At 33.6% G+C, this 22734-nt stretch overlaps 3 protein-coding genes across 5 annotated transcripts; 1 reads left to right on the forward strand and 2 right to left on the reverse strand.

Annotated features, from left to right (window-relative positions):
* Positions 1-1094: 1094 nt before the first annotated feature.
* On the reverse strand, positions 1095-7405 carry Vha26 (V-type proton ATPase subunit Vha26). The gene is made up of 5 exons (XM_089708290.1): positions 7232-7405; positions 6873-7048; positions 3906-4074; positions 2788-2982; positions 1095-2087 (listed from the first exon to the last, which is right to left on the reverse strand). Exons 1-5 carry the CDS (start codon positions 7262-7264, stop codon positions 1980-1982), a joined length of 681 nt encoding a protein of 226 aa, XP_089564416.1. The 5' UTR covers positions 7265-7405; the 3' UTR covers positions 1095-1979.
* A 262-nt stretch (positions 7406-7667) lies between these two features.
* On the forward strand, positions 7668-18891 carry Rga (CCR4-NOT transcription complex subunit regena). 3 transcript variants are annotated; one of them, XM_089708168.1, is made up of 8 exons: positions 7668-7788; positions 11546-11818; positions 12942-13125; positions 13718-13900; positions 16311-16515; positions 16867-17031; positions 17855-17990; positions 18760-18891. In XM_089708168.1, the coding sequence occupies exons 1-8, from the start codon at positions 7747-7749 to the stop codon at positions 18832-18834; spliced, it is 1263 nt and encodes a 420-aa protein (XP_089564294.1). In that variant the 5' UTR covers positions 7668-7746; the 3' UTR covers positions 18835-18891. The 3 variants fall into 3 exon arrangements, with proteins under 3 accessions (XP_089564294.1, XP_089564295.1, XP_089564296.1); XM_089708169.1 differs by lacking the exon at positions 7668-7788 and adding an exon at positions 8004-8484; XM_089708170.1 differs by lacking the exon at positions 7668-7788 and adding an exon at positions 8917-9031.
* Positions 18892-19508: 617 nt separating this feature from the next.
* Positions 19509-22129, reverse strand: Cdc37 (cell division cycle protein 37). Its single transcript, XM_089708172.1, has 5 exons — positions 21922-22129; positions 21241-21807; positions 20900-21015; positions 20286-20475; positions 19509-19904 (listed from the first exon to the last, which is right to left on the reverse strand). The coding sequence occupies exons 1-5, from the start codon at positions 21952-21954 to the stop codon at positions 19686-19688; spliced, it is 1125 nt and encodes a 374-aa protein (XP_089564298.1). The 5' UTR covers positions 21955-22129; the 3' UTR covers positions 19509-19685.
* Positions 22130-22734: the final 605 nt, after the last annotated feature.

Here is a 22734-nt window from a genome sequence, read left to right on the forward strand (position 1 = left end):
AAAGCGTGGTTAAAGAATATAAGTAACTAAAAACGATAGGTAGGATAGTTCTGTGATTGTTCAAGTAATTTTTAGTAAACGGTTGATTAACTAATAAACGTATTTTGTTTGGTTTACGTTTTTAACAATATTTAACACAAAGAATATTATTTGTTCTGACCAAAAACTAAAATTGACTTAGTAGGTAGTACACTGTTATTTTTTTTTGTTGCGATTTAAAGTGGTAAATCAAAGTAGGTACATGAGTTTTTCCTCTAAATAATGCGGCGCCATCTACGATCGCAACGTTATTGTATAGATAACGTTATTGTATATATATATAGAATAATAAAAATATATCGATGAATAAGTTTTTTGCATTCCCCACACTAATTCTCTAACAAATAGTTGCATTTGCCCCACAATCAGAAAAATAAGATTTTTCCTGAAAACTCGTTCTTGCTACACGGTAATCCAGTTCAAAATCCTATGAATAACATGAAATCTCATAAATATATTCTATATTCGTTGTTTTATATGAAATAGAAGAAGAGCTATGGCAGTTAGTTGCATTTACCCCCGACTAGGGGTTAATGTAACTTTTTCTACCAATTTTAGGAAATATTCTCACTACCAGTTATTTATAAGACTACTGTATTGCTTGATTGGTTGAAAATAATCTTGAATAAATACAAAAATCACTAAATGGGTCAAATAAATGACCAAATATAAAAGGAGATAACTGCAACCGATCAAACTTGAAACTTGTTATTTTTTAGTTGCATTTGCCCCGGTTGACCCTATACATTTATTGTAAAATTACAAATAATTTTAAAGAATAAGGATCGTATTATTTTGTACTTTAAAGATGATGGATGGTACTTAGTTTTACAGTCGTTGAACAGAAATTAAATTTTAGAATTATTTTGAATGGCTTATTTGTTTTGAAGATAATAAAATAATGTCTTTCAATAATTTGAAATGTCTTTTGAATAATGCTAAAATTATAGTGCATTATTGCATTATACCTAAGTGCATTATTCCTTTTTACTTTAGTAACTAAGATGGGAACACAGGGACCTGAAATCTAACTGGGCTCATAAATAAAACAGGAATTTTAACACATCTATATATTTACACAAGAATAATTTTAACAGTGCCATAATCGAAACATACATATTATATACCTTAAATATAGAGCTATAGTGCTCCAATTGAATGTTAGAAGCAAGCCCAAAACAATTTGATTGCCAGGAAGAAAAAAAAGGAATGTATTTAGTCCAGTCAAAATGGACAAAAAAATTATGCTGCAGGATTATTATAATAGCTTTTGACTGGACTAATAGAACGGCTGCAAGAATGAAGTGTGACACTACGCTGCGCCCAGTCAAATCGTTGCATTGATTTGAGTGAACATAACATAGGATGCTGCCGTCAGACTCCATTCTTACAGTCACTATTTTATTCCCTAAAAAAACCTCATAGAAGATGATTATAGGATGAAACCATAAAAATATCTGGAAGAGAATAGAACACGATCTATGAAGCATTCTCTTAACTTGTGCTTTAATACTGAAAATTGGATGATGTAACTATAGGTATTTAACAGTAATATTTCCACATATATGATCTATAAGACAGTAACATTAAATATATTGTTTTCAAAATCCTATAAACTACATCCTCTAGAATATAACATGGGCTACTCGAATGAATTGTTATAATAAAATATTTCATTTAGAATACGGATATTTAGCGGCGAAACTAATGTACACTCGGAGCGATTTGTAGAACCAGGTTTCAGACAAACAACATGATCACACATTTAATACATTTTCTGGCGACTTAACATTCATCAGTATACATTCTACGGCGATAGAATTATACACATTAAAATACATATTATTATTAATTAGGCAAATAAAACACTTATTTAATTCTACTAATAATGAATGTTTTAAATATGTTGTTAGTAGTAACAAGTGCTTTTGTTTGACTGTTTAGTCGGTGAATCTACGGTTAGGGTTGCGTCCGAACAGAGCGTTACGGATCTCGGGCAGCAGCTGCAGCGCGATCAGCTCCAGGCGGGACTCCAGCGTGTTACGGATCTGGAACAGTTATCGCAATAAATAAATAAAAAACACTTTATTGTACAATGCACAGATATACTTACAATACAATAATATACAAAAAGAATCTTCACCTTACAAATTGGCGGCCTTACCGCAATCAATAATTATTGTATGATGCACACATGTTTTTGCTCAGGCGGTTATTGCATTTGATGGATAAAATATGTACATACAAATGCTAAGTAATTTATATTAACGTTTTCTTAGTGGTTCATTATTATTTATGTTATAAACTACAACAACAATGTTTGTTAAATTTTTTGTCGGGCAACACTGAAACAGAGATTGATGTTACTGTGTTTCTATTATCTTTGTGGTAGTCCAATAAAGAAATGATGAGCTTACAATTTTATGTTTATTAATAAAAACATTGTTTGTTTGGTCTAATCTTAAAGAGATTTCTTTCCTACAACACTTAGACAGTGCGCGCACGAGCAACTTTGTCTCCGCAACTTTTTTGTCTCCGCAACTATTTTGTCTCTCCCACCCATGGGCTAGTATGAAAGTGCGCGCACGTAGCGACGCAACTCCCCATACAAATTGATGGGAGAGACAAAATAGTTGCGAAGACAAAGTTGCTCGTGCGCGCTGGCTCTAACAAATCAAATATTGCTTTATATCGCCTTTACAATTCTCGTATTTACGTTTAAATAAAACTACTATAAAAATAACATACCTTAATGCGGCCCCTGGCAGCAATCAACTCAATACCACCGCAGGTGTCTGGTGGCAGGAAGTTCTCGCTGTCAACCTTCATCTGTACATCCTTCTTGATCTTGTTCTTGTAGTCGGCCTGAGCTCGGCCGATCAGGGACTCCACTAGGGCCTTGTCTACTTGTCTCACACGGAGGGTGACTGCTGGCTCCATGAGCTGTAAGGTAAAGTGGTAAAAATAATGTATTTGTTTCAATAAGAATGATGTTAGTTTAAATTTTTCTACTTTTGAATGAATTTCTGATAGCATTTTATTTCACTTCATGCTCAATAGTCACGTGTACATAATGTGACTCATTATTTAGATCGGACTCTCAGTGGAGTTTCGTTTGCAAAAATAGCGGACCTAAATCTGACTTCTGATATATATTGTATAGATCCCAGACATCCTATAGACAGATGTTGCCAACCAGTTTTGTGGTCCCCCTCTCCCCACAACGGTAATTAAATATGGCATACAAAGAAAAAAATAAAAATTTCCAAAACATGCCGCGTGGGGTATCAAATGAAAGAGCTTATTGAGTAGATCACGAATATATAGCATACTATAACATTTCTTACACTTTCTCTAAGATTTTTTAGAAAATTTACGAAAATGGTCCATTTTTGAGTTAACTTTAAACCACTATAGATTGAAAACTCATGAATATATTTTTTAAATTATTATTTTAAATAATTAACAATAGTCCATTGTTTACGATTCAATAGTTCGTACAGTGAAATAGTTGCATGGGGGAGTGGGGGGAGCATTCAAAGATGCAAATTAGAGCAGGCTCCACCTGCTCTAATTTGCATTTTACAGAATTACGTTCATAAAATACACTTTATTACTTGTCTATCACATATCCAAATTTAAGTTTAACTTGGAAGTATGTAATTACAATGAATACATAAAAAAAAGACGGGTTGCACTCCGGGAGTGCCGGCAGAAGTGAAAACTTGATTATTAATGTTGAGCATGTTTGATATCCATCCGTCTTACGCTTTTTCGATCAGGTCAACGTGTCCTGACGCGAGTTTAAGATTTTATACCCAACGCCGCTAAAGAAGTTTTCACTTCAAAAAAGAACCACTACTCACTTGGAAGAGAGCTTGTACAATGAGTGTGACAAGCAGATCTGAGTACAGCTTGTTATCACTGGGCACCTCAGCCAGGCGCTTGCGGGCCTCGTCCAGTACATTACGCACGTGGTCTTCACGCACTTTGAGCACCTTCAGACGAGCTTGGTTCAGCATGTTCGATGACTGACTGTTGACGACAATTTTATTGTTTGTATCATGTACATAATATACAGGGTGTCCCAGCATCGGTATACTAAGTCCCAAGGAGGTAATAGTTTTGCATACGCTGAGTACGTAAAACATACTTATAGAATTCCAGACGAATTTTTTTGACAAATAGATGAATTCTTAAAACTCTTTGTGTACACCCCTAACAAGTAACCCGCTCAACTTTGCCACCCGCACGTGAGCTATCGTTTAAGATTATATTTTCATAGACCAAATGCTCACATTAGCGAAGCGGTATTTGCCGGCTGCGCGAAGCTAGAGACGAAAACATGGATTTTAAGGAAAAAGTAAGCAAAAATTTTTTGGCGTAATTTTGTTGTTTAAGTATTTTTTACGTGATCAGTGCATGCCAAACTACAAGTCCCTTCGCGCTTAGTATACCAATAGTGGGACACCCTGTATAGTATACAAATCTTTGTCTGTATCAAATGTTTTCTGTCAGTTTTTTGAGAAACAAGCATGATCATAACCAGCTGACATACAATTATATTTATATTAGAAACATTTTTGTTCATCGTATCTCAAATATACAAACCTAAATAATATAAAATCTATTCTTGGATCAATAATAAAGTTAAAATCAAATCAAGAGAACTACATTTATTCTCGTTCAGTTCATGTGACCATAAGAATAATAACCATTTATGGTCACATGAATTAATCTGGTCCTTACTTATATAAAAACTACTTTCATTCTACAGAATTACAACAACTTCTAATTTGTCATATTATTTGTCTTTCAATTACGTATTACATTATATTTTTATTTGTATAATTTGGAACACCATTGAGAATATTTCTTATGTAGTATAACTTTATAAAATATTTATTTGTTATATTATCATCAGATAAGATTATACTTTGTGCTATAAAAGCACATATTCACACATAAAATATTGAATATATTATGTAGAAGTATTGTTATGGCACAAATTGTACAACATGCTTTCAAGCAAATACTCCATACTACATAAGACATGTGAAAGATAAGGGACTTATCAGTGATGTGAAAAAACCTTGGTAACAAAAATCAGTTTACCAGCCTGTCATGTTAATCACAATAGAATAGTGAAATAATATTATAATATAAAGTTAAGTATAAAGTGAAATTTGGATTGTTAGAAGGAAAAGCAATCATCCTTTTTAATGACCTACTTTACTATGTCCTTATTGGTCAAAATAGAAGTAGGAAGTCAAATATTTCTGAAACTGATAAATTTTGGCTAGGTAATGTTCCTTTTTTTTACTCCAAATCTATACTAATATTATAAAGAGGAAAAGTTTGTAAGTATGTATGTAAGTATGTATGTATGTATGTATGGTTTTCACGCAAAAACTACTGGACCGATTTCAAAAATTCTTTCACCATTAGAAAGCTGCATCTTTACTGAGCAACATAGGCTATATTGCATTTTCAAAAAAATTAGAGATCCTTACCAAAAATGCAATAATGTAACCCAAGGTGTAAAAAAATCCTCAATAAAACTTCTGTGATCGCGTGCGCTGCGGAATCTATTGAAGATAGAACAAAAAAATGTTCTACAGTATTATAGAATGGATCAATATCTACAAGAAAGTCCGCGATACCATATGTCCATCTTCAGTAGTTATGTTACTACAACAACTTTTTTACGTTTTCAAAGTAAATAGAAGTGCCGACAGTAATCAAACCATGTTATCCATACACATATATTAATCCTTATCCCATTAAATGATGTTTTATAACAGACTGTTTCAATACCAGCAAAATACTTTTTAAATGAAAAGAATTGGATATTCCATTCAAAAGATATAACGAATTTGAAAGTGTCAATCTACAGAAAATAGTAGGTATACTGTTCGAGCAGGCCGTAGTGCGGGGGTCACCGTCACGGAGGAATTCTACCAATATGCGTCTTGACGGAACACAGTGGGGTTGTGGTCGGTAGGAATCCGAGATAACCCACGGCCCCTCCCCTGGAGGCCGTGGGTATCTATGAAAGATTTCCCCACTAAAACAAAAAAAAAAAGGCCGTAGTGCGGGACGGGGTAAAGGTGATTTTCATGTGATTAAAAATTAAACCTATAGTCCGACCTATAGTAGACTTTTCACTGTAACGATATCGCTATCTATGCGGGTGAAACCGCAGGGCATTGCTAGTAAGCTATAAAGCTTTAAAACTATTACAGGACGATTCAAACTTAATGACAGCTCTGAACAACGTACATTCTGATGCTCAGAAAACAACTCTAGCTAAGCATTTGTTAAACAACTTGACTGTTCTGCACTCGCAGCTAACTTCCAAACCGGCATTTAGTAGGAATCAAACTGTACACCTATAACAAGTCACCCTGTCTAAACAACTTTTAAGGCAAGTTCAGTGTATTAGTTCCCCATGTCACCTTGGTTTTCTTAATCAGATAAAGATTTTCAGAATATTTTAATATTAGCTCCATATGAATGCCTATGAGCAAATATAAACATTGGTTTTGAATGAGAGTGTATTTCTGATACTAATTCATCTTAATATATTAATTATTATATAATATGTAAAATGTTAAAAAGGCAATACTTAAAAGATAGTGTTTAAGATGTGTATATTAAGCTCATTGGAGAAGGATAAAAATTGTGTCATGTGTAAGTCACATGTTTTACTATGAATTACACTTTCAAATTCGTAGTTGAATAATAGATGTGTAATGAGATAATCATTCAGTGTGTTAGAAGAGCAATAGTAAACTCAAAATGTTATCCTTAAAGAAATATAGTTAACCTACATCTTCTTTTGGAGTTCAACTTGTTTTTCTTTCTTCTCATAGTACTCCATAATCTTTAGCCGCTGTTGTTGGACCAGACGGCCTTTTTCGATGTTGAACTCCTCCTCTGCCTTAGCATCGATTTCTTCAGCCTTTTCATTGGCCTCTTGTTCGATGAAGGCCATCATATGCTTGATCTAAACATAAAATACATATTTTAGCCATGTCAAGTGTTTCTTTTATTGATCTGTTAGATAAATTAATATAACATTTAGTGCCCGACATGGGATGCCCTGGATCAATCAATCTTGACATTTTCAATGCACTGAAAACTACGTGTAGCAATTATCGTAAAATAACGACAGTTTACGCGTATTTACCTGCTTTTGAACATCTGCATCGCTGAGCGCCATGGCTGATAGTTATTTTATAACACCACTAACACGTAAAACAACCGATATTGAGCCAGAAAATTAAACACTGGCTGAAGATATTAGTCGACGCCTATCAGACGTGCTTCTCCATTGAAATATCATATGATCCCAGTGTTACCATTTAATCAATTACTATAGCGTATGACTTTTCATAAACAATACTTGTCTATGAAAATGTACATTATTTCTGTGATTATTTTGAATAAATAAAGTAATTTTAACTAAAAAGTACATTTAAATTAAAATTGACCTTCGCAAATTTTGGGGAAATATAGTTTTTAGGATAAAAAAAATAAATATAAATAATAACAGTCATGACGGTAGTTTTGAAATTATTGAATGAAGACCATATTAAAGCAGTAAGTAGCTTCAATAATTATAGTAATTCTTTGAAAAAATTGTGTAACGTTAAGGTTAAGTTCTGAAGTAGATTAAAATTTAATTTTAAACTAAAATGCAGCATGAAAAAGCGAGCTAGTGTGAAAACTAACCATTCTCAGCAGGTTTTACTTTCAAATCTTTATATAGGTTATTAAGACTAAGGCTTTCGTTATCACAAAATTGGAGAAGCATCAGTACTTGAAAATTACTTAATATTTAATATCTTTAATAAATAATCATATATTAATATCTAAGTTATTGAGATCTATGGATTTAATAATTTCATGCGGTAACTTTTTACTTCATGTTATTTTTTAATGAAAGATCAATAGACCATCTAAATTATAGTTTTTAAAAATATATGATACTGAATAGACAAAATTAAATAGATAAAATAAAAAAATTGTTTAATATTAATAATCACACACAAATCTGTATTTTATTGCTAAATAAATCAATAGTTTGTGTATAGGCCTGAAAGGTGACTGAATTTGTAAATTTCCGCTCTAACAATATGGCCGCCAGTTGTTTAGGGTAATGTGGCGTACGACAAATCTGAGTGAAATTGTTAAAATACAAACTAGTGACGTAAAAATGTATAAAGTTTTGGGTGTTTTATAGCAGTGTTCCATGGAAACATAGCCCTGGATATTTTTTAGTTGGTGCATTAAATGCTAAATACTGAAAAATTGAACAGTCAACAAACTTTTGTTTATTTCATTCAAGTGGAAATATTTAATATTCTCAAGGTGTTTATGAGTATGAACTATCCATACTGTTACTAAAATAAGAATTGAGGACTGACGTTGACACATTAGGTAAATATTTTATTATTTTATTTGATGGTGATCTGAAATTGGAACGTCTTCCAGGGTCGCCATTGTTTGACAGGAGAATAAATAACCATCTTGATCTACGTATACCAACTTTTGTTATTATTGACTTGTTTTTATCACATAAAAATTATCCAACATGCCAAATTGTTTACTTATTACATATAGTTAACATTTATATTTTTTGTTTATCACCTTTGATTGTAAATTTGCGTTAAAACTGTAAGTTAAATTTGCAGATTTAAATTCCAGCTGTCCATGACATTATTTGTACCAAGTGATAACATGTAGGGCACTATTTAATCGTATTTCTTATTTATTAGAAGTCCACACTAATTTTGTATTTAATCTTTATATTCTGCTGCACCTGTTTCTATGGTATCAATTAGTACATATTAATTGAAGGTGCATTTTCCCCTCTAGGATTATCTATTCAGTCAGCTAAATTTATTTATCCAAAACAAAGAAATGCAAATTAATATCGAAGACACCAAGAAATAATTGGAACAACTATCAAACTTCTCAGTGCAATGTTAGTATTAATAGAATCACATTAATTGGAATGTGTATATAGAAAGTATATTGCAAATTATGAAAATGAATTATTTAAAGAAATTATCTGTTAATCAATCTCGTGTATGTAAACATGATAACGTAATGGCACCGAATTCCGACCACTGATTGATACGGCTAAATGAATCCTTTAAAAGATAAATTAAATACTCTAGAGGTCATAAGAAAAAATGATATTATGAAAGATTACGAACTTATATTTTAAAATATGCACATAATTGTATTTCATAATGGCTTTTTATTACTTAAATTTGGATTTTAACTGGCACGACTGGAAATTAACTGAAAGCACCATTTTCCGACCGACTGAGTACAAATACACGTGTTTCCGACCACTGAGTAGCTAGATTCCGACCAGCCAAATATTTTCTACTAAAATCAACTTTATGACAATAGAAATACAATGGAAATTCGTAAAAACCCGTTTCGTCTTTTCACTGCATCACGCGTGGACCGATTTCGATAATTCTTTTTTTATTATATTACTTGAAGTACGAGGATGGTTCTTATGGAGAGATATTTTAAATATGTTCCACGGGCGAAGCCGGGGCGGACCGCTAGTTTTAATTAATATTTGAGCATTTATTATAATAACAAAAACTAACTCTATGTTAGACTGTAGTAGTTCACTGGTCATCCACACTAATTTAGAATGTCCCATTGACTACTTTGCCCAATTCTAAAATCCATTTCACCAAAAGTATTATTTCAGCTAATGAGAATTATACTTCAGCCTCTTTTTTATCACTCATGATGATGACCTGAAATAAACGCATGCAATTTCACTCAAGCACAGCGCAAGCAAAAGCAATCCAGTTGGACGGAAACAGGGAAATATATCGCACCTAGATTCCGACCAAACCTACATTTGCGTAATAAAGCCTCTAAACCGAAATTGATATTCATTTTTAGTTCATTTCTATTTCATATGTACACTTATAAAGATCTCACAATTTCGTAGTTATGCAATTATGTGTCATAAACGTAAAATATAGGGTTTTTAAACCAGACCGGTCTTTGTAAATGAATAACAAAAAAATCAAAAAAGAGTGTCAGTTAAAACGAATATTACAAATAATCCATTAGAGATAGTATTGGTCGCATACAGGTGTTGTATTTAAGCATAGCGTTTAGAATAAATAGCTTAATACGAAACCTCCACAAAACAACATGCATAATAGAAAATTACCTTCTTTTAAAAAGTGCGAAATTCCTTTTACCGACCGATTCGGTCGGATTTCGGAATGTTGTTATTTTGACAAGCTCCTCATTCCGTCCATAATTATTTGTCCAAAAAAACCTATAAAAACACGCTATCTTGGCATGTATATTTTAAAATTAATAATTTAAAACACCAATAAAACGTTTAAAGTAAATTAACCATAAACTTACCAGAGTACAGTAGGCGCGCGATAATCCGGCGCTCGCCAATCCGGCACGCTCAGTAGTCCGGCACTTCGGGACTCAGACAGCCCGCTCTATAATCCGGCATTTTACATAGCTGAACGCCGGATTACTGAACGAAAACGTCACAAAATGATGAACCTAATATGTAATTTTAATACTTATTTAATTAATATTTTAATTAATTTATGTATTTTTTTTATAATAAATTCAACTTAGGTACCATTTTAAATATGAAGTCTTATTTCCTATACTAATTCGATAATCCGGCATTTCCGACAATCCGGCATAGAGGAAAAATTGCCGGTGCCGGATTAGCAAGCGCCTACTGTATTTAGCGTAAAAATCCAAATGTTTATTTTCACCGTTTTATGTTTTTTTCGCATTCAATCCAATACAAACTACACCCTCGCCTAGCTTTTCTTGGATTGACGAAATGTCGGTTAAAATTTGAAACCCAATTTTGGACAGATGACGTACGATAAGTGATTGGATCGAAAGCCTTCAGTTTCACGAATGTCGCGCGTATTTTAAACGTTTTATCAAATAAAAATCAAAATGGTCGGATAGAGGAGGCTAGTCGGAAACCGGTGCCGTTACGTTAGTCCTAAGCATAACATTAAGTAGGAGTCTTTTATTAAAATTCATACATATTCCACAATTTCAAATCAGATTATAAATAATTCAATTCAACAGGTAAAATAACTTTACATGTTCAGATTACAGTGTCTATTGCCTTTGAATCTTTTAGTTCTCCTTTTTATAGGTGTAGTGATAACAATCATTTTGCTGTATTATAGCCTCATATTAATACAGTAAAAACATAACTAGAAAGGTAGCTTAGACATACAATAATTTTTAATTCATGTTGTTATATCATCATTTGTATTCTTGTCATACCATATTCACTTTCTTTAATTATTATTCTTTATGTTTGAAATAAATTTCTCTAATCCTGTATTTGCTGTCTTAAGTAAGTCTAGATGTACTTCAATAATGATTTAGGATAAATATTAACTAATACAAAATGAACAAATGCCGTTTCTCATAGATATATAAACATTTTCAGGGTATGGCAAACTTGAATTATCAACAAGCGCCTAGAAGCCTCGTAAGTGGGGGCGTCGGTGGGCGCGTCGGTTCGGGTCTCGTCAGCGGAGTGTCAGGACATGTGACGCCAACATTTGGTGGGCCGCTGTCACCGGGCCGGGGATCGACGGCGATGCCCGGTGGTGCACCCCCGTCTATGGCATCTAGGTCAACGTTATTCGGACAGCGAGCATTTGCTGATCGGAGGGTACCAATGGCGACGCCACTGTCGCAAGCTAACTCAAATTCTATGGTATGTTGGTGAACAGAATTGTTCTTTTTTTTAACTTGCTTTTATTAGATTCACCAGTATGTTAATAAACATAGTTTATCACAAGGCTAGAAAATAATATAAATACTTCAATTGTGTGAGATATTTTTGGTATTTGGTAATGGCTAATTTTGAAATACAATATTAATATTTCATATCAACTTAGTTAGATATAATGGATGTAGTTCAGCCTGTTACATATTTTATTATTTCTCTATGGTATTTGTTTTTTGTTAAAAATAAATGTAATAAATAGTCCCTTCATAATCTGTTCACTAAAAGTATGAATACATTATTTATACATTTTATGCAGCACAATACAACATTGACATAGTTATTTCTTCAGCTGACACAGTGGCCTCAATTTTAATTATATACAAAAACTATGATTGCTTGACAACTATTCAATTTACTTGCACTCTACTAGACAAATGTACTAACATACATTGTACACATAGGGCTTGGTAAAGATTAGTCTTTCTCTTTTTTTGTGATCACTATAATATAGTGGGTGAGTGCAAGTTAAGTCATGTTTATTTTTAATTAGTCTATAATTATAATTTATAAGTATGCCCATTTTTAAGTTACAATATTTTTGCTTCATATTTATGGACAAATAGTTAGAATAGAAATATTTCTGATTTATGCACAGTAGTCAAGAGTTTTAGGAATAATGTAACATTCTTATGTTGGTAGAGTTTTAATACTTGGTTTAGTAATTAAAACTAGTTAGTCATACATAACAAAAACTGTTAATGGGGCTTTACTTGCACTGTTAAAGGAAATTCTCATGGTAATAAAATATTTCACAGCAGTAAATAGTAGCCCAATCATCCTGCACTTTAAAATGTATGTTGTGACACGAAAGGAAGAGAAACAGAAACTTTTGATTTTATAAATTATAAATTTGAAGGCTCCTAGTCTTACTTTACATTACTGATAAGTTTTATAATTTTAATTGTTGAGCTTTTTACTTGTATTATGTGTGTCAGTGCAGAATTATGTTGTCTTTCCTTCTGCTAAAATAAAGGTCAATTTATTGTGCATCAAATCTCAATTTCTTATATCCTAATAATATAAATAACGTTAACTTTGCACGTTCCAGTCGAGCATGGCGAACCTGTCGCGGTTCAACGCGAGCAACAACTACCACTCGGTGTTCGGCGAGGGCGGGGACACGTCGACGCCGCCGCTGCTCGACCTGAGCGAGTTCCCGTCGCTGACGGCGCGAGGGGCGGGCGACCAGGCGCCGGCCGCGGCGCCGCCCCCGCCCGGCTCTAAACCTTACGGTGAATATGCACTTTATAACTGACTTTTTGTATGGTCCTATACAAAACAGTGATGCAAAAAAGTTAATTATAACCAATACAAAGAATCGAAAGCAAAGTTACTTACGGCGTCTGTCATAATGTCTGTATGTAGTTATGCTTTCATATTTAAAACTACACAATGGATAGAGTGATTCAAGAGGAAGGTTTTAGTATATAATTTATTACGTTATAGACAAAGCGGGCGAAACCAGGGCCAGAAAGCTATTTAATAAGTACTTTAAAAATTTATTTGCTGTTGTTGGTGTGATATGTATATAAAAAAAATTAAAATGTGGTGTGCATTATGTGCTACACCATAATAAAAAAAAGACGGGTTGCACTCCGGGAGTGCCGGCAGAAGTGAAAACTTGATTATTAACGTTCAGCATGTTTGATATGTTGCAATGGTATCTGTATTACGCATGGAATATAAGGGCTAAAAAAAAAACCGTCTTACGCTTTTTCGATCAGGCCACGTGTCCTGACGCGAGTTTAAGATTTTATACCCAAAGCCGCTAAAGAAGTTTTCACTTCAAAAATAAACCACTAAACATCCTCCACCCATCCACAGTGGGTATGGTCAAGCAGCCAACCGCCGAGCAGTCGGAGTTCACGATGTCGTCGGAGGACTTCCCCGCGCTGCCGGGCACGTCGAGCGCGGGCGCGGGCGTGCCGCCGCCGCAGCCCGCGCCGCACGACTTCGTGCACGCGCCCGACAAGCCCGCACGGAAGGGCATACAGACCTCGCCTGAAGGTTGGTCGCGGTACTTACTATATGTTTGTGTTGACGAGCAAATAGCAGTGTCGAAGTTTGTTTTATTGACATGATAACGTTTTTAAAATCGTTTTAGTCGGGTGACATGTTCAGAAACTTGTGTCACACCAAAACCTCACGAGCGCGATCGCAGGTATACCGAGAGAGAGACGGACCGATCTCCCGTCTCATCTCGAGCGCTGCCACCAATAAGACGTTATCACGTAAATATCTCGATCGTAAACCTACTTTACAAACAACCAATTTTTTTGTTTGTACTGTAATTCAAAACTCGTCGACGTTGGTACGTTAAATATGTATGGGCCAAGCAAGCATAATATGCTGATGGTTTTTTTATAAAACAAATATAAACCTCGCTCGAAGATTGGTACAGTATGGGGATGGATTGTATAGTAAGTACAATTAATAATGTCTCACGGTGTAGTCGGTGCGAGTTTGCACACGCGCACGATAAGCCGGCGCGTAAGGGCATACAGACCTCGCCTGAACCTATGTGTACTACGCCTACGCCTATGTGTAGATATTTGACAAGGATACCGTCGAGAAAACACATACATGTTGCCTCACAGAAACACTCTAAAGGTTGGTACATTATATCTGTATTGTATGGACAAATTTCAAACTCTATAGCACATTCAGCGCTATACAGCACATACTTTTACATAAAAAACCAATTAGACTTGATTTACGTAAACATGCAAATTGAATAACCTGCAAAGTGTTAAGACGCATTAATATATTAACAACTGAAGGTATGTAAATCTTAAAATAGTAGAACCAGCAAGAAAATATGGTTTTTACCAAGGCATGTTGATTGCTAGCTAATAGCTAGAAGGTTGCTACAAAATATTAATAAGCATAAACTTATGTAAGATATTGTAAATATTTTATATTATTCTTTTACAGTGAAATATCACATTAAATAATAGCTATAATTAATTAAAAAAAAAGGTTTAGGATTCATTTATTGTATTGGAATATGATGTGGTGTGATGAAATAACTTCTAATTATACTAAACAATAAACATTCATTATTCATTGTTTATTTAAAATGCAATTTATAATAATGTGCATGATACAAGTTACTCATAGACTAACATAAAATGACACATATTTCTTTTTCTTCCCCAAAGTTGTCAGTCAAGGAGCACATTCGGAATTTTATGGTGTGTATAACAAATGGAATTGTATGGATGTGATTAAAATGTTATGTTCATGTAGAATGTCGGTGTTCTTAGTGATTGCAATTGTAGTATGTTATCCAGGCATGTTTTTAACACAGGATCGAGTTTTAGTTATGTTTACATGTGTTTTTCTTTACCTGTGACAATTTTGTCTATGGTTAGTTTATTTTGTTTTTTTTTTTAACTGTCAAATGTCTTTGATCATCGGTTGTAAAGTTTAGATGAAATTATTATTGCAAATCAAATTTTTGTCTTTTGATGTTTAGTGTTTGATTAGTAAAAAATAAATAATAGTTAATAATAATATGTTAGTGAGCATGTTATATTCAGTTTATTATTTATCACGTCTTTACAGCATGCAATATATTTTATTTATTTACCGCATTAAATATATAAGTTGTATTGTGCTTTTAGTTTGTAGTTCATATTTGTATCACATGTAAAATATTAATTGCATGTTTAATTTAACCTAATAATATAAAATAGTGTCGTATTTTTTATAGATTTAATGAAGAAGTATTTGTTTTGTTTTTCCTCATTAAATAGTATAAGAAAGGAAATTGTCGTAACTGTAATTTACATCACAGAAAATGCATAACGTCATACAAATGCATGCGTAACATCAAGATTATCATCCTCAATATCATTACATCAAAAGTGTTACTCTTTTATGACAATTACCATTTTATTAAAAATGGGTACAAAGCCAGACTAACTATGAAACAGAAACAACTGAAAAAAAATTAACTTTCCCCTATTTAAAATTTATTAAAACATCCAATACATCAAACAACAAATCTTCCCCTGACTGCCTTTCCTAAGAACGTAATATTTAGGGATGCATCGATACGCCTTTTCGCCGATACGATACCGATACTCTTATAAAAATATTGGCGATACCGATACCGATACGCTTACTGTGAATTCAAAAATGAAGGTATAATAAATAAATCACAAGAGACATAGGTTAATTATTAGGCAATTAACCAATATTTTAAAACACTAGCTACTTGCCCTGACTCCACTTGTGAATTAAATTTTATCGTAAAAAATTATATAGATCATATTTTTTAATAAAGCAGGTGAAAGTACTCATCAATGCAAGTTTCTTTTACTAAGGGAAGAATTTGGGTATCGGATGCACCCCTAGTAATAATACAATAATATATTCATAAGAAAATATAAATAACAACACAAAATTCCAGGCAAAGTGACGAACATCCCCGAGACGATGATACCCAACCAGTTTGGCATCGTTGGCCTGCTAACGTTCATCCGAGCCGCGGAGTCGGACCCCAGTCTCGTGTCGTTGGCGCTAGGGCAGGATCTCACCGCGCTCGGACTCAATCTGAATTCGCCGGACAACCTTTATTTAACGTTCGCGGGGCCTTGGGCGGATACGCCTTGCAGGTAATTGGAATTTTTATGTAATAAATAAGGATATAAGGTAGCTTTTTATCATTATAATGTGTAAAATAAATTGAAAGTAATTGTTAAGTTGTATAAATTTCTACTGATAATAAATAATATAGTAAATTGTCTAACATATGCAGATTATAATCCAAACAGGTTGGCTAAAAACGCATTTAAAACTTAATGTGCAATTAAACATTTGTTAAGCTATAAGAAGTTGAAAATATTTTCTACACATACTATAAGCGAGAACAAACTTCGAAAATAAGTTCCGTAGCCAAGTATGCAAATCAAAATGTTGGCTTTTTCTAGTACAAAATAATTTATAATTTTCATGGTTATTTACAGGCCTCAAGACATGGACTATCATGTTCCTCCTGAATACCTGATAAACGGATCAATTAGGGAAAAATTAGCACCTCTACGACTGAGTCGATATAAAGAGGATTTACTTTTTTATCTATTTTACTGTTTCGTCGGAGACGTACTGCAAATTGCCGCCGCCGCTGAGTTGTAAGTGTAATCTTTTTTATTGACATTAAGCTTTAAAATTAAGTAGTAGTTTATACAATGATAGTTTATTTATAAAGAAAGATAAACACAATTATTTTAATAAACCATGTATTAGAGATATATATTGTATAGTAAAAAAATATTATTGGTGCATATGTTACGCTCACCACAGCCACACATTTGTGTTGTGGCTCAAATGGTAGAATAACCAAGACATCTTCTGAACATTTATAGGTTTACAAAAATGCCTGTCGCTCTCATTCACACCAATACGTAGACCCACAAGGGAAGAACGGCATTTGCATGTATTTATTTATGGTACAAATGATGCACAAAATTGTAATTATTATTGTATTACGTGTTCAGATATTGACGACGCGGTTGGCGCAGTGGTAAAGTAACTGCCTACTGAGCCGACGGTCCCGGGTTCGATCCCCGGTCAGGGCAAATATTTGTGTGATGAACTCAATTATTCGTTCTTGGGTCTGGGTGTTATCTATATATTTATATTATTATATTTATCGTCGTCTAGTACCCACAACACAAGCCTTAATTGAGCTTACTGTGTAGTTAGATATAAGTTACACATTATGTAATATTGACATGATTTAAAAGAGCAACTATGGAGTTTCTTGCCGATTCTTCTCCATAGATACTGCTTTCCGAATCGGTGGTAAATGTTAAAAATACTTATGTAATGACGATTCGAAAGTGCTACTAAATAGTAGTCTAATTGAATAAATGAATGTTTGAGTTTGAGTTTTGTGGGACTAGGTCGATTTGTGTAATAATGTCCTATAATATTTATTATTATTTATTATAGATATAACCGCGAGTGGCGGTATCACACGGAGGAGAAGGTGTGGATCTCGCAGGCGCCCGGCATGCCGATGGTAGAGAAAACGTCCACGTACGAACGGGGCACATATTACTTTTTCGATGCGCATAATTGGCGTAAGGTATATTCCTCTTTTTTTATATGTATTTACGACAAATGTATGTCAAGTTTATAGTTTGTAAGTAAGAGTAAGAATGATTAGCTGATGTAATACATAAATAAATAAATAAATAAATAAATAAATATTATAGGACATTATTACACAAATCGACCTAGTCCCACAGTAAGCTCAATTAAGGCTTGTGTTGTGGGTACTAGGCGACGATAAATATAATATTTAATAAATACATAATATATAGATAATAACACCCAGACCCAAGAACAAATAATTGAGTTCATCACACAAATATTTGCCCTGACCGGGGATCGAACCCGGGACCGTCGGCTCAGTAGGCAGTTACTTTACCACTGCGCCAACCGCGTCGTCAACATAGTTTAGTTAGTTGGCTCAGTTTGCTGGAAGAGTCGTAGTTCTGTTAAGGGTTAAGTTTATATTCAGAATGTGATATTCAATCAGACTGACCACATATAAATAGTTGCTTGCCCCGGCCATGCCTGGGGGCTGGGTAGATGCGAGATAAAAAATAGCTTATGTTATTCAGGAAAAATGTCGATTTCAAATAATTAAAGATTTTTTAAAATCGATACTGTTAGAGTTTATTTCTTTCGTTCAAATATTTCTGTTTATAATTTGTGTAAATGAAATCGAACATAATTGTTAAAATATTTAAAGATAATTTTTAATAGGTACTCAATACAGATAGATTGTATTAAGAAAGCATAACTAAACAGAACATTCAATAAATATTTAATTAAATTTACTATTATAGGTGGCGAAAGAATTTCACCTGGACTACAGCAAGCTGGAGGGCCGGCCGCAGCTGCCGCCGCACGTGCTAACGTAGCGGCCGCACCTCTCTCACACTATTTACGTAGTTTTGTTATATAAAAAGTACAAGTTATACACTCGTTTTATTTTATCCTTCTACTTGATGATGTTATAAGTAAAAGGTGTAGATAGATTACCAACATTCGAACTTTAAAACGGCATTCTAACGCACCAAAGGAAGTACGAAAAAGAGACTACATTTTAATTCGCTGCTTCCAGTGCGATTTCACCTTGTCTACACCTTTCAACTTTATTGTTACTTCTATTGGGTGAGTGGACGGTTGCGTGATGAAGCAGTTAAAATATATTTTGATTGAAAGATTAGATCATTTTCAAGTAGACTTCTAATAAAAAAGCACTTTTGAATCGTCATAACATATTTTTAACATTTACCACCAATATTTACTGACGTGAAAAGTCCTATGGCCCTATGTCATAAAAGCGAAAGTGTGTTTATATCTGTTATTTTTTCTTTTACACAGAGAAAGTAACTCTATGACAGAATACTTAATACCTAGTAGGCTACTATCACTCAATGAAGCCATCACTGAACTGAGTTTGATGACCTGATGATAAGGTTAATCACAAAATATGTTATTTATGCAGAGAATAATAAACGATACAATAATTGCATAATATAATCAGGAGGGGAATTAATTTGGATAGGAGGAATAAATAAAAATTCATACATAATCTCCAGCATATATTGGGTTCATAATAAGCGTTGTTCTGTACACAACATCCACTGAAGGTTAGGTGGAAAACAATGAAATAATACTATTACTATTTATGTATTTCAATTATACTGCAAAAATTATAAAATGCAAATGCCATGTGGCTTAACTTATGTACAAGGTATCATAGAACTTAATCTAATTCTTCAGCACTGATAGAAGGCACTACATCTTTTTCAGAAGGCTGTCCGCTATTATCTTTCATAGTAGGTTCTTCGTCATTATTTCCTGGCACCCATAGGCCGGAGTCCACACACCTTTTCATATAATAAATAGCTTCTTGCTCTGGCATTTTCGCTATAGTTGCTTGAAGCATTGGGACGTCTTGAGCATCAAAGCATTTCTTCAATTCCTGTAACATTATCCTCCAATCATAGAATACATATTTTACAAAAGGAGTGTGAACATAGCAAGTTCTCTTGATACTATTTATATTCCATATATTTATTTATTTATGTAACAGGAAATAGTAATTTAGAATAATTATTAATTAATGAAATAAAAATAGGTTTGAGATAATAAACATTTAAAATTTAAAGCTAATGCCAAACAATAATAAACAATAGTGTAATTTTGCCTAAATAATAAATTCTCATAGTAAATAATGAATAGCCAATACTGTATCTTCTGAATTAAATTTAAATATTTAGACCAGAAAGTTGATAAATTTTGGGAAGCATTTACTTTATTAAAAAAATACTATATGTCAACTACAGATATAACTACCACTTACATCAGGCAGTTCTTCATAAACTTCCACAGGATCTAGACCACCTGGCCCCAGTCTGGCTTGTCTTTCCTCTTCCTCTTGCTCTTTGATAGCCTCTTGTATCTTCTCTTGCGCTCTCTTTTGAATCCTCTTCTTAAATTGTTCAAGTTCATCATCAAAGGAGTCTTTGTATGTTTTTTCTGCTACTTGAATTCTGTGAACATGTTAATTGGGTCAATTTTCTAGGTATGATGATAAAAGTGAAGTCCCGTGTCCCCGTAGTGGGGTAAGGGGCAGATGTATTATGTATACATCTGTCACACTGATCGATTTTCTTTAGGGACAAGTAGGTGATCAGCCTTCTGTGTCCTACCAGACCGAGACATTTTTTTTTCTTCGTCTCCACCGGGAATCGAACCCAAGACCCCTCGGTTCTACGCTCACGTGTCAACCACTGTACCAAGGAGGCGGTCAGGGTATGATGATAGCACAATAAAAAATCTTGAGATTTTTGATATCTATGGAATGAATCTTGTGAGTTTCCTATACCTTGCCACTTTTTAATTTTTATATGCTCTGTAAAAATCCATTTTTGATGGCAGAGACATGATGTAAAAAAAAACATAACTTAAAAATACCTTGAGAAGAATGATCCAATACATGCTCGGGGATCCACATCTAATTGCTTTGATAGTTCAAGCATGTACTGCATACAGATAGTCTGATGAGCTACATGGGACATTAGCTCATGTTTCTGAAAGCATATACATAAATATAAATATTACATAAATTAGGTTCATTAATAATTTATAGATTAATTGCTGATAGCAAATAAAAAAAATAATCTCAGTTATTTTACTTAAAAATTTGAGTACAATTGTATGAATTCAAAGAATTTGGCATCTTTAATTTGTAGTCCCATTTTACTTACAAATTGCCATAAAGGAATAGAAATAGATTATTGTATAAGTTTACTCACCCCCTCCATTTCCAAATTGATACACCAAATAACTAGATAATTAGCTGTTTCTTCACACACAAGCTGGTTGTGCTCTTGGAGAAATTGTTTTGAGTCATCATATTTTCTTAACATACCAAATTTCTTAAGAAGTTTTTCATTTTCATTTATGAATTTCTTCATCTTTGCTTCCTTTTCTTCTTCAGTCAAATTCTCATCTCTAGGCCTAGCGGGTTTCGTATTAATTACTGTTTTAGTAAACCCTGGTTCACTTATTGTGTCCACATTCCATGGAGTCGTTTTTTCTTTCTTTCTTAATTCGTCTTCTTTCTTCTGTATCTCCTTTTGCTCATTTTCTAAATCGGCAAGGGCTTTTTTCAGTGAATCCATATCTGAGCTGTCAGGTGCCACCTCATTTATCTTCTTTTTGGTTTCATTAAGTTTCCTAATATTCTCAGCCTTACGTTGTTCATGTTCTTGTTTTTCCTTTTTTCTTTCTTCCATTCTTTCGACTCTGGCTTGATGACGCCATCTAAATAACGACGGCGTATCAATGTTTGGGTGAGTTTCATCTTCATCATCGGATATCTGTTAATAAATTAGAAACGAATATAAATGTAACGTAATACACAACTGAAAAATAGCACAATGTTTACAATTTATTAACCGTAAAGTTTAAAATAAAATTGATATAAGACCAACCTCAATATCCTTCCACTTGCTGTAATCGACCATTGTTGTGTTTGTGTGTTTTGTTTATTGGGTTTTACAGCAAACTGTTTTTAACTTTCTAGAAACTATGTTAAAGCCGCTTGACTAGGCGTTTTCTAGATAAAACAAGAATGCAGCTGTAAAGTTATTAGTAACTTCCTTTGACACATAAAACTCCGGAATATTCTTTCAAGCTGACATTGATAGATGTCAATTAAATTTAAAGAAAACGAGAAGAAAACCGTAGGTACCAGCCTCAGGTACCAGCTGTGGTACCAGCAGTACTGCCATTCATAAAAAAAGTGAATTGAATTGATTGAAAATCTATACTCATAATATTATAAAGCTAAAGAGTTTGTTTTTTTGTTTGAACGCGCTAATCTCATTAACTACTGGTCCGATTTGATAAATTCTTTCGGTGTTAGATAGTCCATTTATCTAGGAAGGCTATTATAGGCTATATGTATATCATCACGCTAAGACCAACAGGAGCAGAGCCACGCGGGTGAAACCGCGGAGCACAGCTAGTGGTTGTATAAACTTGAACTCTTTGATGTAAATTTTTTTATTTGATTAAATACTAGGTAGACCCCGCGGCCACATTCGCGAGGTAATGGGATAAAAATATAATAGATTCGATCTTATACTATTAAATTTACATGTGTTTTTGCGTGAAAAAGTAACAAAAATACATTCATACCTCATTCATACATACATGCATTCTTACAAACTACCGTCAACCGTGATTATAATAAGTTATAGTAGGTTGGTTATGAATAGTAGGATAGTCCACAACATAAAATT

Source organism: Colias philodice, chromosome 20 (assembly GCF_061535455.1).
Source record: "Colias philodice isolate Cphi_HAF_F1 chromosome 20, ilColPhil1 Martin Lab GWU primary, whole genome shotgun sequence".
Classification (NCBI taxonomy): domain Eukaryota; kingdom Metazoa; phylum Arthropoda; class Insecta; order Lepidoptera; family Pieridae; genus Colias; species Colias philodice.

Coding starts and splice junctions, on each gene's coding strand:
- Vha26 (XM_089708290.1), bottom strand. CDS start 7,264: ATGGCGCTCAGCGATGCAGATGTTCAAAAGCAG. Junction 7,049..7,231: donor ATGCAGATGTTCAAAAGCAG/GTAAATACGCGT, acceptor TTTTATGTTTAG/ATCAAGCATATGATGGCCTT. Junction 2,088..2,787: donor CTGCCAGGGGCCGCATTAAG/GTATGTTATTTT, acceptor TAACTGTTCCAG/ATCCGTAACACGCTGGAGTC.
- Rga (XM_089708168.1), top strand. CDS start 7,747: ATGAAAAAGCGAGCTAGTGTGAAAACTAACCATTCTCAGCAG. Junction 16,516..16,866: donor TGGGCGGATACGCCTTGCAG/GTAATTGGAATT, acceptor GGTTATTTACAG/GCCTCAAGACATGGACTATC. Junction 17,032..17,854: donor ATTGCCGCCGCCGCTGAGTT/GTAAGTGTAATC, acceptor TATTTATTATAG/ATATAACCGCGAGTGGCGGT.
- Cdc37 (XM_089708172.1), bottom strand. CDS start 21,954: ATGGTCGATTACAGCAAGTGGAAGGATATTGAG. Junction 21,808..21,921: donor GCAAGTGGAAGGATATTGAG/GTTGGTCTTATA, acceptor ATTTATTAACAG/ATATCCGATGATGAAGATGA. Junction 21,016..21,240: donor TCAATTTGGAAATGGAGGGG/GTGAGTAAACTT, acceptor ATATGCTTTCAG/AAACATGAGCTAATGTCCCA.